Source organism: Peromyscus eremicus, chromosome 1 (genome assembly GCF_949786415.1).
Source record: "Peromyscus eremicus chromosome 1, PerEre_H2_v1, whole genome shotgun sequence".
Classification (NCBI taxonomy): domain Eukaryota; kingdom Metazoa; phylum Chordata; class Mammalia; order Rodentia; family Cricetidae; genus Peromyscus; species Peromyscus eremicus.
The window spans coordinates 56,864,759-56,890,278 of NC_081416.1; the positions used below are offsets into that span (position 1 = coordinate 56,864,759).

The 25,520-nt window shown below is 47.4% G+C and overlaps 2 protein-coding genes and 1 pseudogene across 11 annotated transcripts in view; 2 read left to right on the forward strand and 1 right to left on the reverse strand.

Moving 5' to 3' along the window:
* Nucleotides 1–5,340, forward strand: part of Lrp5 (LDL receptor related protein 5) — a 77,941-nt gene extending 72,601 nt beyond the window's left edge. The window contains exons 21-22 of the mRNA XM_059263697.1: nt 2,499–2,596; nt 4,911–5,340. Coding sequence (XP_059119680.1) covers nt 2,499–2,596; nt 4,911–5,172 — 360 coding nt within the window. The 3' untranslated portion in view covers nt 5,173–5,340. The remainder of the gene's footprint in view (nt 1–2,498; nt 2,597–4,910) is intronic.
* A 6,431-nt stretch (nt 5,341–11,771) lies between these two features.
* Nucleotides 11,772–25,520, forward strand: part of Ppp6r3 (protein phosphatase 6 regulatory subunit 3) — a 132,213-nt gene continuing 118,464 nt past the window's right edge. For 5 of the 10 annotated variants that reach the window (XM_059263712.1, XM_059263722.1, XM_059263737.1 and 2 more), the window contains exon 1: nt 11,772–11,903. The gene's annotated coding sequence lies outside the window, so the exon portion shown is untranslated. The remainder of the gene's footprint in view (nt 11,904–25,520) is intronic. The other 5 variants (XM_059263731.1, XM_059263747.1, XM_059263765.1 and 2 more) reach the window with 1 other exon arrangement.
* On the reverse strand, nt 18,786–19,784 carry LOC131903403 (something about silencing protein 10-like; annotated as a pseudogene).

A 25,520-nucleotide genomic window follows, 5' to 3' on the forward strand; every position in this document is an offset into this window, starting at 1 on the left:
TGAGTGGTAATTTATGTGTTTGTAAGGTATGAACTTAGTTTTCTCTGTCAAGAAGGAAATGCTCTTTTGGTTTTTTTCTCCTCAGTTTTAGGTCATTGTAGATTTATGTTCAACTACAGGGGATAACACCTCCCGCCCTCAGTTTCTCACGTGGTAAGAGGTTGTGTAATTGCAGTCTAGCGTAATCAGGACACAGACTCGATCCTCTGAACATGGATTTTCCCACTTTACATGTGTGTTCTTATAAACTCGAAAGGCTTATGAAACCCGACTGGCGGGCTGGGGCTGTAGCTCAGTCAGTGGTAGACTGACTTTGAAGCTCTGGAGTCAATCCCAGTACCCCACATACAAAATAGAGAGGCTAGTTGCCAGGACAGTTTGAGCTGGGGCATTGTGGTTCATGCCTATAATCCTAGCACATGAGTGGCTAAGTCTGAGTATTGCCGTTTATGTGACACCATCCTGGGCTAAATAGTTAGAGCCTGTCTCAAAAATAAAATTCAGCAAGCCTGTGTACACCTTTAATCCAGTACTCGGGAGGCAGAGATAGACGGATATCTGTGACTTTGGAGCCAACCTGGTCTACATGAGTTCCAGGTCAGCCTGGTTTACATTGTGAATTCCAGGCCAAGCCAGGGCTACATGGTGAGGCACTGTCTCAAATAAATAAACAAATACATAAATAAGTGAGTAGAATTAAGTAAAGTAAAACAAGATAGTTCCTGAAGAGTCCGCTCCGAACCTGGCCTTTTGCTGGTAGCAGTGTTTACCTAGCACCCCTGTGGCGTGTGCTCAGTGTGCCCTGTGTACATTCTACGTTAGTGCATCCTTAGGACGAGTGTGCCTGGTAACCACAGCCTGGCTCATTCCTCAGTGGGTGCAGATGAGATTCCCCTGGCACTGTTTCTTCCATGTCACAGGTGGGGTCACTGGGAGCTGTCCCAATCTTAATGCTGGAGTCTTGGCACCTGTCTGGGTGTCTTGGTCTGTCATTTTGACCGGTTGCTACAGGGGACAGTTCCCCTTCCTGCCAGCAGAGGGCACACTTGCAAGGCTTGCTGTCAGCACTCCACTAGTCTATGCCGGGATTAATGTCACTGAGGGAGTCCCTGACACAAACAACTTGAAGGGGAGGCATGGTTTATTTTACCTCACGGCTTCAGCCTGGGACGTCCTTGGAGAGGGTAGAAGAAGTGCTTCATGAACTAGGAAGCAGAGAGAAAGGGGTACGAGGGGCCGGGGTGATGTGCTCCTCCAGAGACAGACTTCTTCCAAGTAGGCCCTGTTCTGTACCTTTTGCTGCCTCCAGTGCCTTCATATTTCTTTCCTTTCCTTTCCTTTCCTTTCCTTTCCTTTCCTTTCCTTTCCTTTCCTTTCCTTTCCTTTCCTTTCCTTTCCTTTCCTTTCCTTTCCTTTCCTTTCCTTTCCTTTCCTTTCCTTTCCTTCCCTTTCCCTTTCCCTTTCCCTTTCCCTTTCCCTTTCCCTTTCCCTTTCCCTTTCCCTTTTTCCCTTTCCCTTTTTCCCTTTCCCTTTCCCTTTCCCTTTCCCTTTCCCTTTCCCTTTCCCTTTTTCCCTTTCCCTTTTTCCCTTTCCCTTTCCCTTTCCCTTTCCCTTTCCCTTTCCCTTTCCCTTTCTTTTGTTTCTCAAGACAGGGTTTCTCTGTGTAGCCTTGGCTGTTCTAGACTTCACTCTGTAGACCAGGCTGGCCTTGAACTCACAGCCTGCCTCTACCTCCTGAGTTCTTGGATTAAAGGCGTGCACCACCACCTGCTGGCCCTATTGTTTTTCATCTAGAGATTGATCCATTGATTGGGTCACAGCACTCAGGATCTCATCAGAGACAGACTGAGAAGTGCCTGCCACCAATTCCCAGCAGGGCACATTCTCACAGTTCAGTCTGTTTTCTTCTCATCTCAGCCGGGGTGAGTGGCAGTGCAAAGCTCCTTGAGAAAGGTGTGGGGCCATTCCCTCATCATCCAACCCCTGTGTCGGGAAGAGCTCCAGCAGGGACTTGGGGCATCCTGAGTAGGAGCTAGGTCATAGGCAATGGCAGGAGGTGCAGGCGTGAACGTCAAGTGCTTTCAGCATGAGGTTCCCGAGGAAGCAGAGAGGCACACATGCGGGCAGGTGGATGCCCTGGATCTGCAGAGATAGCAGCAGGAGTGCTGATGATGCAGGAGACCAGGGCTCTTGCTGACATCCCCGCTTAGTGTCCATGGCCAAGCATCTGGTCATGGTCCTGGGGTCTCTACTGGCCAGCAAAGTCGTGCCTGAGAGGGACAAGGACAACTGGGTTGAAAGCACTCTGTCCCCATGCCTCTGACCACTGTCACCCTCAGGGAAGATGGCTGGTGCCTCTCTTCTGCTCTCTAAGTTCACTAGATCTAGAAGGTCTGGAGACCAGGGGCTGAGAACAGAGCCCCAGACCCCAGGCTGGCCAGCTGGAGGAATAGTTCAGCCAACAGAGGCCTGGAGTAACCCCTGCTTGCTTTCCTTAGATCCTGAACCCACCACCATCCCCGGCCACGGACCCCTCCCTGTACAACATGGACATGTTTTACTCTTCAAACATCCCAGCCACCGCCAGACCATACAGGTAGGCATCCATCCCCGCCTTCCATATGTAGGGAAGAGGGCCTCATCTTCATCCTTCATAGGGTGTGTCTCAAATTTAATTATTTGTCTGTGCCTGAGGAGGTCAGGGGCCTCTCTTGGAGCTGGAGTTCCAGGCAGTTGTGAGCTGCCTGATGTGAGTGCTGGGAATCAAACTTGGGTCCTCTGCAAGAGCAACACATGTTCTTAACCACTGAGTCAACGTTCCAGCCCAAGGGATGATTCTTTCTCAAAACAGTGGTCTATCTGAGCCTGGGAACCCCACAAGCTGATTCAGCCTGACCCTGACTCCCCAGTTACCTATATTGGGGATCTCAGACCAAGTTCCATGAGTGAGAGTGCTGTTATGAGCATTCCTAATCTTGGGGTGATGTAAATATATACCCTACCCCTCTTCAGAAGGTCCCAATGATAAACCAGAATTCCCACCAGGGAACCAGTGAGTTTATTGGTTTGTCTTAGAGGAATATGGTGACACTCCCACCCTCTCCAAAAAAAGCTGCCCCACGGGAAGTTCTTTCCCCAGCACAGATGACAGTGGCATAGATGGAGTTTCCTTTCAGAAAACCTTCCTGAGAGCCCAGGCCAAAGACAGTTAAAGCAGAATTGCATACAAATGGCTGGGAGGTGCAGAGGGAGCTGTAGGTGAGGGTCCAGTGATTCTCTCCAGCCCCTTTTCCAGTGAAGAAGTATCGGTAGTCAGCAGGACCGCAGGTGATGGGTCCCTTTAAGGGGCCACATCAGCTCTGCTGAAAACGGCTGGTCATGTTGCTCAGAGAACCCACATTCTACAGCAGAGTGGCCACAGAATGTAGAGGAGAAGCAGGATCCAGGGACACTGCTGCCGTTGCTGTAGCTAATCAGAGAGCCGAGGGTACAAGGATGGGCATAACTAACAGGGCTACCCTCCAGGTACTCTGGGCCTCAGCCCCAGGGGAGCTACCTGCCAAGGCAGGTAGAGAGGGCCTGGGCCCATCTAGCATGTAGACCGGGGCTCTGACACCTGTTCAGACCATACAGCCTCCCTGCCTGCCTGGGTCCCTGTCCTACTGGGCCTTCCAGGGTGGCCCTGCCTGCCGTCTACTGGCCGTTTCTGGGAACTCTTGCTCTGGACTTGTCCCAGGCTTGCAGTCCCTCTGCCTTGCTGCTCAGGGACCTGCAGTGGCTTCCTAATGTCAGAGTATAACATGTAGCCTGCACTGCCAACCTGGGGTCGTCACTAACCCTGCATCCCTGTCTGCTGCTGTCCCCGGACTAGAACTATCCATGCCCGCAAAGCCAGTTCCCCAAGTCTCCCATCCTGCCTACCTTTGCTCTGGATCCCAATCCAAGGCACTGTCCTTTCCATGGCCTGCCTTGGGGAGGCTGAGTTCCATGAGGTGTGTGTTGCCACTATCTCGTCCTCCTGTTCCTGCTCACAGTGACCCCAGCGTGGTGGGTCCAGGCTGAAAAGACCACGATCCCTACTTTGGTGAATTCAGGACACAGAGCCAGACAGAGTTTCTGGGCCACTGCTGGATGTAGGCAGCCACCAGGAGGCTGGGAGATGTCACCAAGGTCAGGATGCTTTAACTTAAGACATGACTGTTCCAGAACCACATATCCTGAACAGTCACAGAAAAGAGCATTGTGGTCAATAGCTATTAAACACTTTCTCCTGTAGGTACTTATGCTTCTAGCATGTTCCACATAGAATCTTACTTCATCCTCACAAGCCTCTTAAGAAGTAAGGCTGGGAAGATTATTTGTCACGCAAGCGTTAGGAATGGAGTAAAAGGCCACACATGCTGGAGAGCTCCTATAATCCCAGAACCGGGGAGGCAGAGGCAGGATCCTGGAGGCTCGCTGGGCAGCCAATCCAGCTAAATGGGTGAGCTCCAGGTTCAGTGAGAGCCCCTGCCCCAAAGGATAAAGTGGAGAAAGATGGAGGAAGACACTTGAGTTCAACCTCTGGCCTCTATACACACGTGTGCATGCACCCTTACACATACATACGAATATGCACACACATACCCAAAGTAGGGGTGTTTCCTTTTGAGAAATGGAGGTTTGGAGGTTCAGTGAGCTCCTCCCAAAGTCAGCCAACAGGTTCTGCTGACCTGCTGTCTGGAAAGGGATCGGGGGCCTAGTTCTTACCAAGCCTTGGCTGTGGAGGCAGAGAGGGAGAGAGAGAAAATGAATTCCAGGTTATGCCACCCAGCAGGCCTTCCCCTTGAAAGCTTGCTAAGGACACGCAATTCAAGGGCCTTGTACACAGGGCCAGGCACACCTGTCAACTTCCTCTTTGTTCCCTCTAGGCCCTACATCATCCGAGGCATGGCCCCTCCAACGACACCTTGCAGCACGGATGTGTGTGACAGCGATTACAGTACCAGTCGCTGGAAGACCAGCAAGTACTATCTGGACTTGAATTCGGACTCAGACCCCTACCCGCCCCCACCCACCCCCCACAGCCAGTACCTGTCTGCAGAGGACAGCTGCCCGCCCTCGCCCGTCACCGAGAGAAGCTACTGCCACCTCTTCCCACCCCCTCCGTCCCCCTGCACGGACTCGTCCTGACCTTGGCCGCCCACCCCAGCCTCGCTGCCTCCCTGTAAATATTTTTAAATATGAACAAAAGAAAATATATTTTATGATTTAAAAAAGAAATATAATTGGGATTTTTAAAAAAAAAATGAGAAATGTGAACAGTGATGGGGGTGGGCAGGGCTGGGAAAACTTTGTACAGTGGAGAAAATATTTATAAACTTAATTTTTTAAAACATAACTGCCATTCTTTTGTGCCCTGTGAATATTTGAGTTGCCTTTTTCCCAAAGAATGAATTTCACTCCAGTAGATGGCTGCTGTGTGGTGTCCTCCTTGTGTGGATAGCCAGCCCTCTATCAAGCCCCCTCAGGCAGAGACAGGCCCGTGCATAGGATGAGCCAGTGTAGTGAACTGACCAACTGACCTGTATGGAGTATCGTCACATTCAGCTCAAAGCCTCAAGGCGTTTCCTGTTTTGTAGTGGACCCTGCATGCTGTGTTCCTGGGCTTTAAGCTGTGTTGGCATGCTGGCTCATCCTCATGCCAACTGTGAGGACCAGAGGCTGGGACGGCCCATCTGACCCTTGGATAGAGCTGTGCGCTTCACTCTGCCGGACTGTAGTTAGTGTGGTCATGGCTTAGACAGTGCCCTTTGTTCTCAGAGGTACCTAGCCAGCAGAATCTGAGCTCTGTCTCCATGTTCACGTAGGTAGTGCTGAAGAACACAGAGAGGCCTGGTCTCCGTCCTGGGGAGGGTCTACCATCTGTGACAGGTCATGAAGTAAGTTGTGGCATGCAATGTAAGGAGGGTGAGTGACTCTTGAAGTGTCCTGAAGGTCAAAGGGGATAGATAGGCAATGTCCTGTCGTATCAGCTTCAAGCTTGACCTCAATTGTGTGGGGGAGAGGTCCAAGAAGGGACCACAGTCAGATTTGGGTGTGGCAACACCCATGTATGAACTGAAAGAGAAAATCTAGGGGTCTCTGGCCCTCCAACAGAGTCCTGAAGTTGAACCCTTGACCTACTCCAGGGCGGGTGAAAGTGCAGAGAGGGGTAATAGAAGCTGAGGGGACGGGAGGCTCGCAGCAGAGGGGCCTAGGGAACTGCAGGCACCACATTTTGCTGGAACATACCAGAGTTGCTCCCCTGGCCTATGACTGCTCAGGAGTCCCTCAGGATGATGGCCAGCATGGTTGTGACAGGCAGACTGACTTGCTGGTTCCACCACGGAGAGCTTGGCCTGGGGGTAGAGGCCTGTCTTGGGGTCCTCTGTAGACAGGGGCAGCTGGGAATGGATCTTGTTGACTTCCGTTACTGGTGGGCCTCTTAAGGGTTCTATGCAACAATACTAGAGGAGACGGTCCATGGCAGGGCTGTCCTTGGTGGTGCAGAGGTTGTGACCTAATAGAGCCCAGAATGGACAGCTGTAAGTTGGAAAAGACTGGAAGCCAGAGGGGCACCTGAACTCCAATGCCCAAAGGCCGGATCTCCGGCCACCAAGTTGCCTGTGGGGCCCAAGCTCCCAAATTGCTGGCTTTTCAGTTGGGCCATGCACCCCAATGCACGCATTGAAGTTCACCTCCCAGCTTAGTCTCTCTGACTGAGCTGACAATGCCTGCATTGGGGGCGGGGGCGGGGGCAACAAGCATCCTTGGTTTCCCTCTGCCATCTATGCATGCAGCCCAGGGTTGGGCAAGGCGTGGGAAAGGAAGAACTTGGGCTGCTGGCCCTGGCAGCCTGTCTGAGCAGGGAAAGGGTCAAGTCACCTTCTGCAGTCCTCTCCTTCCCCCAGTACTGTGGGCAATACTGTCTGCATCTAGAGCAGGCTAGGGTTCGGGTTCCCTCAATAGGGTTACTGCATGCCTAAGGATGTTGGCTGGTGCTCAGAGGCCTCATCTCTGGTCCTTTTCCTGTTTGTGTGGTCAGCTCGAGGAAGCCAGGAACCAGTCCAGTCATCACCTACTAGGTATCAAGACAGGGTCAGGCTGATGCAGAGCCCTGCATTTATTTTATCTGCTTACTGGGAGCCTCTGATCAGATGGTAGGGATCCTCCCTATTCTTTGAATTTTCCTAGGAGGACATGAATATCATCTCTTTATCTCAGATAAGGTATTGATGGGAACCAAAGAAACAACATCACCCAAATTGCCTAGTGAACCAGTGAGTTTACTAGGGTTACTCACAGAAGTGGAGGTGATTCAAAAGCCCACCTCAACATGGGCCACGACTCACTAATACTGCATCTTTGGAGCTCAACTTGCAGGCAGCTGCTGGTTGGAGAGTCCTCTCCCCAACTATTAAGTTTGTATAACCTTTGGGAGGGGTCTTGTGAGTCCTGTAAATTTCAGGAGCCTCCTGAGGCTAGTGAGTTTTGTTTATTTCTGAGTCTTGTAAGTTTCCTGTCCGTCTCAAATATTCCAGAGCTCCCTCCAAGAAGGGATGCTTTAATTTGGAGGAAAACAATTGTGTGGCACTTTCATCCAGTACTTGCCATCCAGAGGTTAGAGACATTTCAAAACTATGAGGAAGGCCCTATGCTGATACTCTGCTCCCTCTGCGGGGGAGGGGGTTAGGGGTGTGGGGGATGGGGTGTGGGGTGGGTGGGGGTGGAGACAACATCTCCACACTGAGAGGAGGGTTTTTTGAAGGAACTGGTGTCTGAGCTGTGGTGGTATAAACGAGGGGTGACATTCACCTGGCTATTTAACTTTGTAACAGCCTAGCCAGGTGTTCCCCTTTCAATGTTGAGGAAACCAAGGCTTGGGTGCAAAGTGGTTGAGAACCACAATTGTTTCTATTCACTTGTCATTTTCTACCTTCCCTATTCAACTGCTCTCCTCTTTGGTGACAGCCACCTCCCCTCATCTTCCTCACTCCTTCCTGAGCCCTTAGGAGTTTCCTATTGGTAATAGCCCCTCCTCAGCAGACCTTTCAGAGTATCCGTCCTCCATGAGAGTGTGTCTACGGTCTGTCCTGTGTCCACAGCCACCCTGAGCCACCGAGGCAGTGTCCATCTTGAGTGGCTAAACAGAGTCTGTATGACCAGGTCTTGGGCATTTTGGAAGTTTGATGGGCTCAGGTTCCAATCTGCTTACTCCTCTCAAAAGACGGAGGCTGGAGTCTCACCCTCCAGACCCCTCACTGGTTTCCTGCTCGTGGTCTGTTGTCAATCCCAAGGCACAGTCTCTCTCTCTCCACCCAAATGTCTCCTTCATTTCCTTCCCCAGAAGTCTGCTAGCCACAGAGGGGTCAACATGTCCCGGGGAGGTCTCCTTTTTACAGATTTGGCAGCTACCAGCCATCCTTTTAGGGAAGTCCTGCTCCTCCCCAGCCCTCACTGTAAAAACAGGAGGGAAAGAGTTGAACTTCAGGCTAAATGGATGACCACTCAGGTCCCCTAGGAGACTCTGGTTTCCCCTTTTGAGGCTCAGGATTTCTTGATCTGACCAGCAACAGCCTGGACGAAAGGCCCCTGGACAGCAGCCCAGGTCCTTCTGGACCTTGTCCTCTGCCAGGGCAGTAATGGCCTGATTTCATCCCTTGGGTCTGTGTCAGCGGGGAGTAGAAGGTAAGAGAACAGAAAGGCAGTGGGGTGTCGAACTAAACCGATTTAAAGTTTTAATTGAAAGAGGCGGCACTCCTCATTGCAGTATATGACAGGTATGTTAAAATGTCCTTTGTGAAATGTTTGCTTTTCTTTCTTTTTTTTTTTTTTTTGAGCTGAGGATCGAACCCAGGGCCTTGTGCTTGCTAGGCAAGCTCTCTACCGCTAAGCTAAATCCCCAACCCCGAAATGTTTGCTTTTAAATTATTACCTCAAGAATTAAAATCAGGCAGCTCTGGATTTGTTTCTAAAGTTTAAGGAGTGACAGTCACTTGTTCATTTCACTCCACTTTCTCGTGATCATGCTTTCAAAAAACCTTATGTGTGTGTTGTTCAAAATGGACTGAAAAGTGAACCATTAAACTCCAGAAGGAAGTGGGGTGAGGAGTGTGGGATGGGGACGGGATGGGGGAGAGGAGTGGAAAGGGAGAGAGAGGAAGAGAGGGAGAGGAGATGCATCAAACCTGCAAATTTCAGGTGCAGAGCTCAATCCATGTCATATGAAAAGCGTTCAAGTCTTCCCCTGTTTCAGGCCTGTCCATGGCTCTACAGGACTGGCAGGTGGCCTACAGGATCAGCTACCTCCTTCTCCAGGAAGCCCTCCCTGACTTCAATATGTCTGGGTAGGTTAGGAATGAGTGCACCATATCTGCTAACCTATGTGCCAACTGCCCTGGCCTGGGTGAGGTGGTAGGTTATCTCTTAGTTGTAATATGTATGCCCTGGAACCCACCTGAGACTAGGAGAAAGGGATGCAGAGCAGATGCCAGCAGGTGCTTTCAGTACAAATGAATGATAGGATGCTGATTTGCTGGGCCGCTGGCTGACTCACCCAGATGGTGCCAGGAGGTTGGTTTGGTCAGTGAGGAAGCGCAGATGGCTGCCCCTTCCAGCCATAGCCCACCTTTAACTGCTGCCCTCCCCTGAGCTTTCTGCCTCTTTAACTGTTTTAACAATGTTTGTCCCTAGTTGTGTGGCCTCAGGCAAGACTTCCAGCCTCTCTGATCCAGCGGTAACATTTGATGACTCCTTAAGTGCCTGGAGTGGTGGGCGTGACCCAGGCTGGTAGATATTATCACTTGTACTTCTGAGAACGGGAGAGTCAGAGAAGTTAGGTCACCTGGTCAAGGTCACCCAACCCCTTTATGGCCTCTGGTGTCTAAATGATCTCTGGACCATAGTTAGCTAGTGTGTAAAATGGGGACTATAGTGCTGTTGTGGACTTACTAGCAATAACCTCTTTCTGCAGTCTGCCTCCAGCCTCAGCTCTCATCTTGGACTGGAGGCCAGGGTGGGTTTGCATAACTGTATAACCCTCTCTTGCTCCTCTGGTCATGGAGCTCAGAGCCAGAGTGAGGGAGGTGGAGGACTCAGGCCAGCTGGGCCCTGCATAAAAGACAGGGATGGAGGGCCAGAGATTCTGAACCTGGGAAAGGCACTGAGTGCCAGAGAAGGCAGGTCCTGTCTCCTCCAGTCCAGGACTAGGCTTAGCTCTTCCTCCCAGGGGATGGATGCTCTCTGAGCTTCAGTGACTCCGGACAGGTCAGACCACTGTGGTTACTGCTGGAGGAGAGATGCAGGCAGCCCATCTGAGCACTGTCACTCCAGGCTGTGTGACTCAGCCACCTCTGCGACCCAGTCTCTCGTCATTCCTGGGCCATTCCTGCCTTTGAAGCTCCAAAGCCTCACCCTGGGGTCTCTGTGATACCCTGCCTCTCCCTGCCACTAACACCCCAGGGATCTGGAGCTCTGTCCTGCCTTATGACCTATTGCCTTCCCAGGAGAGTCTGTCCCTCAGTTTGATCATCTCCTGTTTTCCAAATGGCATGGGAAGGCCTGCTTCACGAAAGGCTTCCAAGTGGGAGACCTTGTTGACCTTGGTGGCCAGATGCAGTGCCCCTGAACTTCTGTCCCGTCCACTCTGAACAGGGAATGTTATTCACAGGAGCATCTTAGTACCTTTCTGTAGTACCTTGTCCTGCTGTGATAAAGCATTCTGACAAAATAACTTTAGGGAGAAAGCGTCCATTTTGTCTCAGTTCCAGCATACTGGCCATTATGGCAGGGAAGTCAGGCAGCAGGTTCAGGAGTCTGCAGGTCACAGCACATCCAGCCAGTTGGTAGAGAGGAATGAATACTTGTGTTCAGCTCAATTTCTCCTTTTTATACAGCCCCAGAATTGACAACTGGAATTAACTATCACAGCTGTTCAAGGAGGCTTGCAAGTGGAGATTCTGAGGTCCAGGACCTTAGCTCTGGGGCGGGACAAATGTATGGTACAATTGGTGGGACACTAGCATTTGGAAGAAATTCATGTGTAAATTCTCTTTGACAAAAGGTACAAACTTGACCCTCTCTTCTAAGAGTCTGTTTCATATTAGCGGGATCTCGACTTTAATCCCATTTTTTAGGGTTGTTGCTTTAGTGTGCCTGAAGTGATTAATTTAAACAGACGATCGATCATAAAATTTCACAATGGAGAATGCGGGCATCGATCCCGCTACCTCTCACATGCTAAGCGAGCGCTCTACCATTTGAGCTAATTCCCCAGCTATGAGTAGCTTCCGCCACAAGTCTTGTTGTGATTCACGTCATCACCGGTTTCACCCGCGGCCGTTGCCCCACTGCCTGTTGTCATTGTGCTATCCCATTGGTTCCCTCGCATCTAAAGCTACACAGCCGGGATTGGTTTGGCTCATTTGTTTTAAAATGCATTGACTACGCAGATTGGTGGTCCAAAGCGTCCGTCACGCGAGGCAGTGCTGTTGCTACGGCGTAGAGAGACCTAGCTCAAGCTTCTCCCAATTTCTGACTTTTTTCTCAGACACCGGGGTCCTAGAGGTTCCGGATCCGTCAAGACCATGGGAAAAAGAATGCGCCTCTTGCGTTTGACTGACAAGGGCCGCGAGCCAATCTGAGTGGAGGCGAGGAAGCCGCTGGGAGGTCCAATGGGTCGTGGGGGGCGGGAGAAGCAGGCCAATTATCTTCGGGAAGGGGGCGGAGTCTTGCCCGTGATTGGCTGAGAGGCGGCCGGAGGGAGGGCGGGGGTAACTCAAGGCCTGCTTGATACGTCCGCCATTTTGGGCGCTTCGCTGATGGTGTCGGTGAGCCCTTTTCCCGCCTGAGCGTGACTAGCTGCGGGTCGTGGGCGCCTCCAGGTAACTCGGGGGAGGGGGCGGCGGCGCGGGGTGCGTGGGCCGCGCGGGCGGGCGGCCGACCGACGGGGGCGGTGGTCGGGTCCGGGCGGCGTGGGGAGGGAGCGTCCCGGCCCCTCTCCCCTCCCCCCCGGAATCGGCTGCTTTGGCGGCCCGGGAGGCGGCGTCCAGTCCTGGCCGGGACCGAGTCGCCAGCTCCTGTCAGCCTGACCGCGCGTTGGCAGCCAGCCGAGCCGCCGGCGAACTTTGGACGCCGAAGTGACTCTCCGGGCTTGGCTAGGCGGGAGCCCGGGCGAGGCGAGGAGCACCCTAGCCAAGTCGGGGGTCCGGGACGAGCTCCCAGGCTCCCGCCCCGGGGCCTTGCCAGCGACTTCTCGGGATCTCCCGGAGCTTGTCAACTTGTCGGAGACCTTCGCGAACGCCTTTGTTGGACTCTTGTCCTCGGAGGAACAAGTTTTGTGGGTTTCTGGGCATTAGCCACAGAGTCATCGGAATACACAAAACCCAGTTCCGAGTCTCCCGGGGCCATCGCGGTGAATCCTCAGCCTCCGCCGTTGGATCTCTTATACCCAGACTGGGGCACTTGAGACTCCTTGGTGTTTTGGAGTTGGGGTGAGGGCTTATCTTTGTGGCTTCAAGTACTTTTCTGTTAAAGAAGCTCGGTTCACTGTTAACTGAGAGGTTTTTTTTCCTCCCAATCCCTTTGCCTTTTCTTAGAACTTGGACTTGAAGTTGTAGGTGGGACAGAATGAGTGGTGTGATTGGTTCCTTGCCTGGACTTTTCTACTGCATGACCTACTGTCATTTCCCCCAACCTGATGTAGACTCTTTAGGATGGGTCAGAGCTTTGTTTATGTTTTGCTTTCCGGGGCGGGAAGAGGGGCATTTAGATAGGTTTCCTTCCATCACAGCACTTGTTAATATGGATACTGTTTCACTTTCTTAAGTGAAGTTTACTTTGGTTTTTGTCCTCAAGGTCATGTTGCAGATGAGGCAGCCAGTGAGAAAGGGACTTCAGATTTCCTACCGCTAAAATATGCCTTGAAGTAGCAGGATGCAAGATCCCTGTATCAATGGTGGTTGAACTTTCTTTTGGGCCATTTGCCACTTTCTAGCCTTGTGACCTTGGGCAAATTACTCATCTTTGCTGCCCCTGTGACCTGGGAAAACAACTCTGTTTCATAAGTTTGTCCCAGCAGATGTACACGTTAGATCTGTAACTGAATAAGTTAACACAAAGAAGCTAAAACCATGCTTGGCACATAGGATCAGTTCAGTAGTGATCATAATTATCAAATTCAACTTGATCTTTTATTTTGTTTTTGAGACAGGGTCTCACTATGTAGCCAGAGATCTTTACTGCTTATGCCTCTTGAGTAATGGGATTAAAGTCATGCACCACTACACCTGGCTCATTATTTTTGGTTTATTTTTTGAGATGATAGGGTCTCCTGTGGCTTAAGATGTTCTTGACCTTTCTATTCAGCTAAGGATGGCCTTAAATTTTTGATCTTCCTGCCTCTACCTCACAAGCACTATGAGTAGAGTTATGTACTATCACACCTAGTTTAAAATTAACTTTTAAATGTTTAGGTACAATTAGGAAAGCCATGTGTTTAAGTATCAGGTGGGCTGAAAAAAAATGAACTGGAAGTTATTTTAATTTTTCTGTGAGAAGAGAGGTTGAAAATTCATGAAATCACCTACGTGTGCTAGAGCGACGAGTCATGACACTTGAGAGTGTTTTGTCTAAACCAGTACTTAAATATAGAAAATACCCCAGGAGCTTAAACAGCACTGTTGCTCTGCTGCTTCTAGGTACTGCTTCTGTATGGTTACCCCAAATCAATAACTTGATTTCTTAGGTTTCTCCTCATTGTTACTGCAATTGGAACTACAGTCTTGAGAGCTTCAGCAAAGGTTAAACATACCTAATGTCTAAAGGTTATGAAACCTGATGGCTTTTTAGCATCAGACTTTGGGATTGTGTAGCAGTTTGTATTAGGGGTGTCAACCTGGTAAAGTCTGCCAGCACTCCAAATCTGAAACTGAAATTGTAGTCCCAACCATTTGGAGAAGGTGTGCTCAGTGTGTAGTTGGGGAGTAGCTTTTTTGTGTGGGTGCTTTGGGACCCATTCCGCACTTTACTGTGTTTGCCTAGGGAGTCTAGAAAGTTTAACCAAGTGTCTTTCACTCATTCAGTCATACCTGAAATCAGCTTTTTAATGTCTGCCTTGTGCCTTCTTCATGGTACTTGAAAATAGGCTTGTCTTCTTGGTGATAGTTGCTTGTGACTTGGATTGGCTTATGCACTGGGGAAGAGTGTTTTGATAAACTCAATCTTAAGTAGACTTGAATACACTGATTGCTTTAATAGACTTAAGCTTTTGTGTATTGTGTATCAACCCCCTCCCCAACTGCACTTAATCAAAAAACAACCAGCCATAAACCACATAAACAAAAGGAGCTTTGCTAGTTTGCAGTAATTGAGTGTTTAAACGTAGTCTATAGTTATTCAGAAAATGGATAGCACTGAAATTCATACTTCAAGTGAGGTTTGCTTAGCTGCTTTAAGATGAGTCTTGGTCAGTTCCCTATAGAAAAATGTGCTGTTACAAGTAAACATGTCTTCTTTAGAACAGTATTTGTCAGGGGTGCAAGTGCTTTACATTTAGTTTCACCCCATACTTGGTTTTTAAATTTACTCTAGGTGAGGGTCTTTCAACTATTTGTCCTCTCAGGAAGCATTCCTTTTGGCTTATTAACACCTCCAGTGTGCTGTAGAGGGTAGAGGTCAAGGCTACTGTTAAACCTCCTGTGGTACACAGATTATCCTAAACCCACCTCCCTTCCCACGCTGCTGCCAGTATCCAACCCTAAATATCAGTGGTGCTGACATCATGATAGACTAACTAACATATAACAATCATTTGGGATATTTTAAAACCATGGATGTTGGATTTCACCTCTGGAAATTTGTGGTGGAGTTGAGAATAATTTTTTTCTTATTTCTTTTTTTTTTTTTTTGTTTTTTGAGACAGTTTCTAGGTGTAGCCCTGGCTGTCCTGGAACTTGATCTGTAGACCAGGCTGGCCTCGAACTCACAGTTCCACCTGCCTCTGCCTCCCAAGTGCTGGAATTAAAGACGTGCACCACCGCTGCCCGCGTGAGACTATTCATTTAATAATTCATTATGTATGTGTGAGCTCTCGTGTGTAATTGTAGGTGCACATATACTGCAGCACACATGGTGCCAGAGGACAGCTTGTGCAGGTCAGGTCTTCCTTCTGTCATGTGAGTCCCAGGGATCAGACTCAGGTCATCAGGCTTTTGACAAGCACTCTTAACCACTGGGCCATCTTGCAGGCTTGAGAATGTACCTTCATAAACCTCGTAGACGGAACTGGAGTGCCACTGCCTTTTAGAACCTATACTGTTGTAGAGTGGAGATTCAAGGGCTGAATTCCAGGACCTTTGTCGGCTAGGAGCTGTGTCTGTGTACCTGGATCCTGCATGCCTGGTTGGTTAGTGGCAGGAAGACAAGCTGTGTATCATGTCATATGCCTGAAGATTTAGCTTTGAAATAATATATTTTGCAAATGCAACTGTGAAACTTTCCCCTTTACTTCATGAAAATACATTGTCATATCGAGCTTGTCCCAGTGCATACATACCACTCTGAATTTTATTATTATTAAAAAAATCTTTTACCATCATCTTGTTTTTGTTTTTGTTTTCCAAGACAGGGTTTCTCCGTGTAGTTTTGGAGCCTGTCCTGGCTCTTGCTTTGTAGACCAGGCTGGCCTCGAACTCACAAAGATCTGCCTGGCTCTGCCTCCCAAGTGCTGGGATTAAAGGCGTGTGCCACCACCACTTGGCACCATCATCTTATTGATCAACTGTCAGTTTTGTTTTTAGATCTCAACCCCCACCCCTTTCTTTTTTAAAATGAAAGCCTTTCCCCAGAGAGTTAGCCCTGGGTCAGTTTATCCAGTTCTGTCCTTTCAGGGTAGAGTGGAGGGAGCATATGGTATGCTCTTCTTTTAGTGCCCATGCTCAGCTGGAAAGGAATTGTCTGTGTCCTGGACTCTGATGCAGGTGGTGGAGGAATGTCTTTCCTCCTGGAGAGATATGCTGTGGTGGTAAAGGGAGGAACAGAGGTCTTTGTCTGTACTTAAAGTTGGTATGATGTGAGTGGTTAAATTGAGGAGTGTTAGGAAAACTATAAATTCAGCACTAAATGGTACTATCTGCACACATTATAAGATAGGAGTCATGGAGATGCTTTCTGACTGACTTCTGTCCGGAACCTCAGCCTGTGGTTGTAGTTGTGCTAAGGACTGCAGTCAGGCCACCTATAACACTTAACAACCACTGTACTGTTCCCATCATCTATTACCACCCCACTCCCTGTTTAGAGACAGGGTCTTACCATGTAGCCCAGGCTAGCATTGAACTTGTCATCCTCCTGTCTTTACCTTCCAAGTGCTAAGATTATAGTCGTGAGCCACCATGTCTACCTCCATCTACTTCTAATCTTCCTAAATTATTTTTAGATTTATTTTATTTTATGCATGAGTGTTTGCCTGCATGTATGTATGTGTACCATGTGCATGCTGTGCCTGCAGAGGCCATTGGATTCCTTAGAACTGCAGTTACAGGCATTTGTGAGCAACTATGTAAGTGTTGGGAGCTAAACCCAGGTCATCTAAAGGAAAGTCGTAAATGCTCTTAACCACTGAGCCATCTCTCCAGCCCGCAGTCTTTCATGCGTTTTTGATCAGCAGCTGTACTAATTGAATGTGTCCTTCGTCAGAAATGTATTAGGGATTCATTGATGAACAGCCCTTAAGGACCTGCAGTCTAGAGTTGGCAATTACAAAGAGAGTTAAAAAGCTTGTTAGTATTATATACTGAGCCCTCTGTATCCTTGGGCTCCTGTGGGTTCACACAGCATAGATTGAATGTATTAAATTTCAGAAAGGTCTAAAAAGCCAAATTTGAATTTGTCACAGGTATAGAGCACTTCACTGAGTCCCTGTAATAAATGTGAATGTGGATATGCTCTGCTGTGGCCACTACACACTTCACAGATTTTCAGTGTCTGCCTCTTTAGTGCTCTGAATGCTGCTTTTGTGGCTTGTGTCCTAGCTTTTGTATGGTTGCTGTTCAGGTCTGCATCTGTATTGCACATGCAGAGGACCTCATTTTTTCCTTCATTCCTTCATTTAAGTAATCTAGAGAGGTTTTAAAGATGCAGAAAGTGTCCCAGCAATGTATTGTAGATGGAAGGTTTCTCAGGTCTTGCCCGGGCCGTGGTCCCTGGACCCGAGGTCCCTCAGCCACTTATAAAATTCAGAGGCTTAATATTATTTACAAACTGTATGGCCTATGGCTTAAGTTTCTTGCTAACTAGCTCTTTCATCTTAAATTAACCCATTTCTGTTAATCTATGTTGTGCCACATGGCTGTGGCGTTACCCATCTGCTGACATCTTGTTTCTCCTTTGGTGACAGCTGGGGTCTCTGTCCTCTCCTTTCTTTTCTCATATATCGGCTTGGATTTCCCACCTGCCTCTCAGCTGCCTTGCCATAGGCCAGTGCAGCTTTATTTATCAACCAATCATAGCAACACATACTCACAGCATACAGAAAGACATCCCCATCTTCTCTCTCCCACCCACCCCCCCATAAGGTCTAGGTATAAGCCTGCAGTTGGTTGACTGGCTTACTTGTTTAACTTTGGATAGCTGAGGTTGCCAGAAGTCTTATAAACAAGCAAATGGACCTGGTGGTATAGGTTTGTACCCAGCTACCAGGGAAGTTGAGGTAGGAAGATAGCAAGTTCAAAGCCTGCCTGGACAGTTTACCAAGACTTTCTTAAATTGGGGGGTGGGAGTGGTTCAGTAGTTTAGAGCATTGGCTGCTCTTGCAGAGGGCCTGGGTTCAGTTCCTAGCACCCACAACTACTTTTTAACTCCAGTTGGAGATCCTGTGTCCTCTTTTGACCTCTACAGGCACATATACACATAAAGTAAATATTTAAAAAGGACTTTTGCCTAGCATGCTCTTGGCCCTAGGTTTGAGTCCCCAGGGCTACCAAGAAAAAATAAAAATGTTACATTTTTGTTTCTCAAAATAGTTACTTTGATAGGTCTCCTTGATTTGGGTGGCTTAAAAAGGACCACTGGCCCTTCCGTGCTGGTGAAGCAAGCTGTGTGATGACAAGATGGGTACACTCAACTCCCTGCTTCCAGACCCATCCAGTCTTCCCTCAATTCTGTGTGTTGTTTCTCCCCCTCTGTCTCTCTGTCTCTGTTATTGTCCCCTCTCCCCCATTTTGATACAGGGACTTGTGCTGTGGCCCAGGTTAGCCTTAAAGTTGATAAAGTTAAAGGCTCCTGCCCCAGCTTGCCAAATTCCTGTAGGTTCTTGCTAATAAACACCTTGTGCACGGTCCTTGTGATGGGATCCAGTGGGGTGGCTCAGTGGTAAAAGTACTTGCTGACAAGCCTCATCCTGAGTTTCCTCTTCAGGACTCACGGTGGAAGGAAAAAACTAACTGCAGCAAGTTGTCCTCTTACCTCCAAACACATGCCTTGGCACCTTACTTGTCTCTCCCCCTTACACAACAAAGAAAGAAAATGTAAGAGGAGTTTTGTTCTTCTTCTTCTTCTTTTTTTTTTTTTTTTTTTTAACATTTTTAGGGTTTTTTTTTTTTTTTTGGTTGTTGGTGGTGTTTAAAATATTATTTTTGGGAGTGGAGCGGGGGAGATAAGGTTTCTCTCTGGCTGTCCTGGAACTCGTTTTGTAGACCATTGGCCTCGAAGTTTAAAATGCTTTCATTGATCTGTAGTAATTACCAAAAACTAGGCTAAGGAGCAGCTTATTTAAGCTTAATACACTTTTTAACTCAAGCACAGATGCCAGATAGTTCACCTCTATAGCATTGCTCTTTTCTATGAACTTCACGAACCTAGCCTCATCTTCGAATTTTGGCTCTTCTGAACTTTTCCCTATTTACTCTGGGATTTCTGTCAGTTTTCTGTTCTAGGTGTAATCCCCCGTTTTCAGCAATCTGGTAGGTAATGGCTCTCTTTGAATTTTGATCGTTGAGATCCTTTTCTTCAGTGCTGTTTTCTTCTCTTCAACTTTGGCCTTTCATTTCCTTACAGCGTTAGTGCAGCGTCATCAGAACCAGGATCATCAGATAGATCAGCAGCAGCAGCAGCAATCTGTAAAACGGACTTTGGCTTGGTTTTGGTTATTTTTGCTTTTGGATGCAGTTCTTTGTTTACAGCAACATGTGAGTAGGTGACGGATTTCAGAGCACAGTTGTTGCCACAAGTGTCAGGTTGATCCACAACTGATGGGTTGTTGATCAGATTTCTGTAGATAACAAACCTTTCTATGACAAAAGTCCCGTGAAGGGACTTTCCTGGCTTCCAAGATGAAATAACTTACGTTGGGACAGTAGTTGAAGTAGAGGTTATACTTCATCATCAGGTATCTGCTTCCTTCTCCAGATGGAAGGGTCCCTTTCTCCACAACTGTTACAGTGGCTGTAACGCATACTTCTGTCCACTTGCCTTTCAGGTCTTTTGTCAGCTCCGAGAGCTCTGGTAATTCTTTTCTCAGCAGTTTTAGCTTCTCTTTCACCGAGACTTTAGTCAAGTCGTTCACGATCTGGGTCTCAGCTTCATCTACCTGGGGCACCAGTTTTGCAAAGGCTTCCACCCACCCAAGTAACTCCAAAATCATCCTCTGGCAGGACTCGGGCCGTGCGCTGCTGAATTACCTTCCTCTCTTTCCTCTTCCTCAACTTTTGCTCACTCTGATGGTGTCAGGATTTGGAGCCATAGTCTGGAAATATGGAATACTTCATAGGGGCCAGAATGGTTACTGTATTGTTCCAGTTTTAGTATATGTGCTGCCAAAGCAAGCACCCTTGGTCAGTTTTTAAGAAAGTCCTTTCCTGGGCTTTAGAGATGGCTCAGCAGTTAAGAGCACTGGTTGCTCTCCCAGAGGACCCAGGTTCAATTCCCAGTACCCACATGGCAACTCACAACTGTAACTCCAAGATCTGATACTCTCACACAGAAATATATGCAGGCAAATACCAATGCATATAAAATAAAAATAAATAAATTATTTAAAAAAAAGTCCTTTCCCTTTTGCTGGAAAGGGAGATAGTTACAGTTAGAACAGTGATCAGTGTACTTCAGGTTTTGAGAGCTTAGAGACTGACATCTGGGTACTAGTTGGAGTGGTGATTAAGAGAGCAATTGAGTAAGCATGTAGAGGCTTCTACTTTTATGCTGTAACTGGGACATCTCATCTGTATATCATGAGCTTGGCAGAGCTGGATTTGCCCCAGTGGAGGCTTTTGATTACTTACACCTTACAGCTAGCTGGTGCTGACTTTTTTTAAGAGTGCTTAGTGCTCTTGGTCTTGGCCAGAAGGCCAAGCAGCAATTAGGTGTTTCTTGAAGATAACATATTCTGGACTAAAGTACTTTTTATTCATTTAGGCAGGATCTTGCTGTGAAGCCCATGCCAGCCTCAAACTTGTAACACTCTTGCCTTAGCCTCTTAAAGAGTAGCTGAGTTACAGGCCTCTCTGATTGATGTAATCAGGTGGTTTCAGCACCTATGCATTTGGCACCTGCCATGTGTTATAATATGCTTCTTTCTCATGCAGGACTTGACATTTGTCCTCAGTTGAGAATATATTGTGGTCAAGAGTACACAAGCCTTGAGTCTGGCACAGACTCAATTTTCCAGCTGTGACTCTAGTACTGTCGTCTTCTCTGCTCTTTAGTCCCTCCCTGTGAATGAATAGTGTTGACTTCAGTACAGTGCCTAAGTGTAGTCACACTTGTGCCCTTCTGGTCACTGTTCTTTCTGACAGTAGAGCTGTGTACAGAAACAGCTCTTTGAGGCCAGTGAGAGCCCTAAGGGGAGATGTGTGCTCTTGTGAACCAGAGACTATAGAGTTCTGACTGGTGGGCATTTTTGTTGAAGGAAATTTTGGAGTATTTAATTTTTTCCCCTTAAATTATGATTGTTACATGCTTATTTTACATGTAGGTAAACATGCATATAAATGTAATATCCTTCCTCTAGCTGAAGTAGAGAACATAAATTTGAGGTTTTGGAGTGTGATTTCTTTCCTTTTGAGACAGGGTTTCTCTGTAGCCGTGGTTGTCTTGGAACTCACCCTGTAGACCAGGCTGACCTTGAACTCACAGAAATCCACCTGCCTCTGCCTCCTGAGTGCTGGGATTAAAGGTATGCACCACTGTCACTTGTTTTGAAGTATGATTTCTAAAACATTTATCTTTAAAATCCCTATTTTGGAGCTGGAGGGATGGCTCATGGTTAAGGATGTGTACTGCTCTTCCAGAGGACTGGAATTCCATTTCCAGCACCTGCAAGCAGGCAGCTCACCTGCAACTCCCATTCCAGGAGATTATGACACCTTCTTCTGATCTCTGCAGACACTGTACCAAAGGCACAAACTACACAGGCACACACATACAAATAAATAAAATTGAAAAACTCTTTCTTACTAGCTCTCAGAACCATATAAACACAGATATGTATGTTTTTCTTTTAAGACAGTGTTTCTCTATGTAGCCATGGCTGTCTTGGAACTCGCTTTGTAGACCAGGCTGGCCTTGAACTCACAGAAATCCGCCTGTCTGCCTCTCAAGTGCTGGGATTAAAGGTGTGCGCCACCACCGCCCTGCTGAGCTGTATGCCTTTCAACATGGTGTGGGTAAGCACGTGTGTCTTGAAGGATTGGTCCATGTCGGCAGATGATGATGTAGTTTTTGGCTTTTATACTCATTTTCTTTACAAATTTTACATTAGGATTTCATAGTTCTGTTTTTCTATAAAGGGTCAGTTGGCAAGTATTTTACTTTCTGCAGCTCCTCAGCTGTTGTGTATGAAAACATCCCTAGTCAAAAATGTGTCTAGCAAAGGTGGCTGTATGCCTGCAGAGTTTTGCTTTGAAGATAAGTGGTGGGCTAGGTTACCCATTCACATCTAGTTTTTGTTTTAAGTCTAACAAGTTCATTCAGAGTATTTGTATCATGATGGGTACAAATAAGAAAAATTAGAACTGAAAGTTATACTGGCACTAGCCAGTTTCAGAAAGTATTGTCACTACCTTTGGTCCCGTGTGACCTCTCTGACTACCTTCTTCTCTCTGACCTTCTCAAGGCATTTTATTCCTTTACTTCTGTGTTGCCATCTGTGAATGTCTCCTAAAATAATGTGACGTAATTTTTGCATGTCAGTAAACTGTATAAATTGAATCTTTTATTCTATGAAGTCTCTTTTTTAACATTGTTCTCAAGATCCATTTTGTTTTCCTAATGCTTAGGTACTTACTGTCTTAGTAATGAGCAGAGCAGAACCATGTTCTTATCCTCATGCAGTGCACGATTTTAGTGTCAGGGAGACAGTTACAGATAGTAAATGGTATAGTAGCCATCTGGATACTGATAGGAGCCAGCAAAAGAGGAAAGGGGTGGTCTGTTTTCAGACTGAAAGGCAGTGTGCTCAGATTAGGGCTACCTGTGAAGGGCCTTTTGCCTAGAAGGTGAAAGGTCAAGGCAAGAGGCCATGGGTATGTGGGAGCATTATTATATGTAGGTAGAGAGTCCAGCATACATGAAGTGCTATGAATTGGGATGTGCCTGTTGCATTGGAGGGAGGAGCCCTGGGGGAGTGAGTGGTAAAGTAGGTCTGTTTTGAGCCAGAGGTATGACATGGTCTGGTTTCTGAAAGGTCCCCCCACTGCAGCTAAGTTAAGAATAGCTGTCCCTATGCAGCTGGCAGGAGAGGCTTTAGAAGGTGATGGCAGTGATCCAGTAAAGCAGTCATGGCAGCTTGGGCTGAAGGGGACCAGGAGTGGTATTGAGAAGTGATTGGAGTCTGGATCCTTCTTGGAGCGAGAGCAGATGCTATTTGCTGGCCAACTGGATATGGGTATAAGAGAAGTAAAAGATGACAGTAGGGACTTTTTCTTACTGCAGGAACAGGTTGTAAAGGCTACACCAGGAGGTGAATTTGGGCTTGTTCAATTGGGACACTTTTAGAGAGCACACAGCATTTAGAGTTTAGAGGAGAGAAAGGGCATCAGTGTGAGGCCTCCGTGTTTAGATGGCATTGAGGGTATGTTGAGCAAGTACTCTGGGAGAAGGAACCAGGCAAGGTTGGTGACTGTGAAGGTGAGGGAAAATGCTGTGGTGAAGGCTGGTGGGGACCTGCCTTAAATGCTGAAGCTTTTAAGGTCAAGCATGATGAGAGCTTAAGATAACGCCTGGCTTTGGTGGCATAGAAGTTATGAGTGATCTTGATGAACGAGGAAGTGTGAGAAACCTGGATGGACAGAGAGTAGACAGTGCTCTCTCTTGGGGACTTGTCTGGGGTAGAAGGTATGGATGAGTAAGAATTTACTGGAATGTGTAAATTAGGACATTGGTGTGCCTTAGGTGCTTTAGTGTGTGAATTAGTTAACTTTTCTATTGATGTGATAAAACAACATGACCAAGGCAACTTAGAAGGAAGAGTTTATTTGGGGCTTCCAGTTTCTGGAATAGGAGTCCATTACCATTGTGATGGGAAGCATGGCCACAGACAGGCAGGCATGGCACTAGCAGTAGCTGAGACTCATATCCAGATCCATACACAGAAAGCACATTGTGAATGGCTGGAGTCTTTTTGAAACCTCAAAACATACCTCCTCCAAAGCCACACCTATTTTTTCCTAAACAGTCCACCAACTGGGGACCAAGTGTTCAAACACTTAGCCTGTGGGGACCCATTCTCAATCAGACAACCACAGTGTGCCTGAAGTGCTACTGTGCAAGAGGAACAATGTGGTGAAGCAGGAGAGTCAGCACTCTCTGCAGGCCCATCCCATCCCCAAGTCTTGGGCAGGCAGCACTGAGCTGTGTTTACATGGAGAGCAGGCCCTCTTTGCTCCTCGTTGGTGGGAGAGGGTAGAGTGGAATGGGGGTGGGGTGGACAATGAGAGCATATGGATATTTTCTTTAAGGTCCTATTCTCCCCAGGGAAAGGGAAGTGAGAATAAGTTGGTAGGTAGGATGTGAAGAGAGGTGAAAGGATGAAGTTGGAATGTGAACAGACTAGCCACACAGTGGCTTCTGTGGGGGTGTGTCTGCATTGAGAGGTGACAGCACAGTGCTTCCTTAACAGGGGTTGTGGACTAGAGAGACAGGGGCGATTACTGCCATTAGAGCTAAGGAAGGCAGCTAGTGACGGGTGGCCACAGTCATGCACAGCTGAAGTTCATTCCCCTTTGCCCGTGTTACGTTTTCGATTGAATGTATTGCATTTTATTCCTTGTTCTGTTGTCAGAAAATAGGATTGTTTCCAGTAAGAGAAAGTTGCTGTCAACAGTTTTGACAAAATTGCAAAAGCGTGTCTCTGGGGCACAGACTGGAGAGTTGAGACTGTTGGGACATGTCCAGCTTCAATTTTGGGAGGTAGTGCAAACCATTTTCAAGTGGTCCTTGCTGGCTCTTTGGATTGTCAGACCATTTTATATTTACCCGTTTGGTGAGCTACATTTCAGGGGTCTTAAAAAAAAAAATAACAGCTCCAAACCAAAAACATTAGCTTAGTATGCTAGCAGGTAGAAGCAGGAGGATTAAGCATGTTCAAGATCATTATTCACTTCTCAGAGTTCAAGACCAACCAGTCTGGGCTACATGAAACCTGATCTTTTTTTTAAATTTTTTTTTCTAGATTTTTTTTATTTATTATCTATACAGCATGTATGACTGCAGGCCAGAAGAGGGCACCAGATCTCATTACAGATGGTCGTGAGCCACCGTGTGGTTGTTGGGAATTGAACTCAGGACCTCTGGAAGAACAGTCGGTGCTCTTAACCTCTGAGCCTCCAGCCCCCTGTGAAACCTGATCTTACAAACAGTGCAAAATACAACATTATCTAAACTATATAATTTAATAGACTTTAATATCCCACAGAATTGTATAGTAGTCACCAGTCTAAATTCAGACTATTTTCATTATCTCCTATGTGGTCTGTACATTCATGTGAGTAGTTGTATATAATCTTTTGTGACTGGCTTATTCATTTAGCATATATTGAGGTTCTCTCATGTTTTATTATGTATCAGAACTGGTACTTTCTTTTTCGTGTGTGTGTGTGTGTGTGTGTGTGTGTGTGTGTGTGTGTGTGAGGGGGGGGGGCGGAGGTTGACTTTAGCTGTCTTTCTCAATTGCTTCCCCACCTTGTGTTGTGAGTCAGTCTTCACTGAGTCTGTAGCTTACTGATTGGGCTATACTGACTGGCCTGCCAACCCCAGGGATCTTCCTGTCTACCTTCCTGTCTACCTCTCTAGCTGTGGGATAATAGGTACTTGCTGGGGATTTGAACTTGGGTCCTGGTACTTGTATGGTAAGCAGTTCACTATTTGAGCCATCTCCCAGCCCTATATTTCCTTTGATCTTCTATTAAGTCTGTTGTATGGACAGTTTATCATTTCGATTTTGGGACTGTTAGGACTACTACTTCTACAGGTCAGTGGAACTTGACTTTTTGTGGTTGAGACAGGTC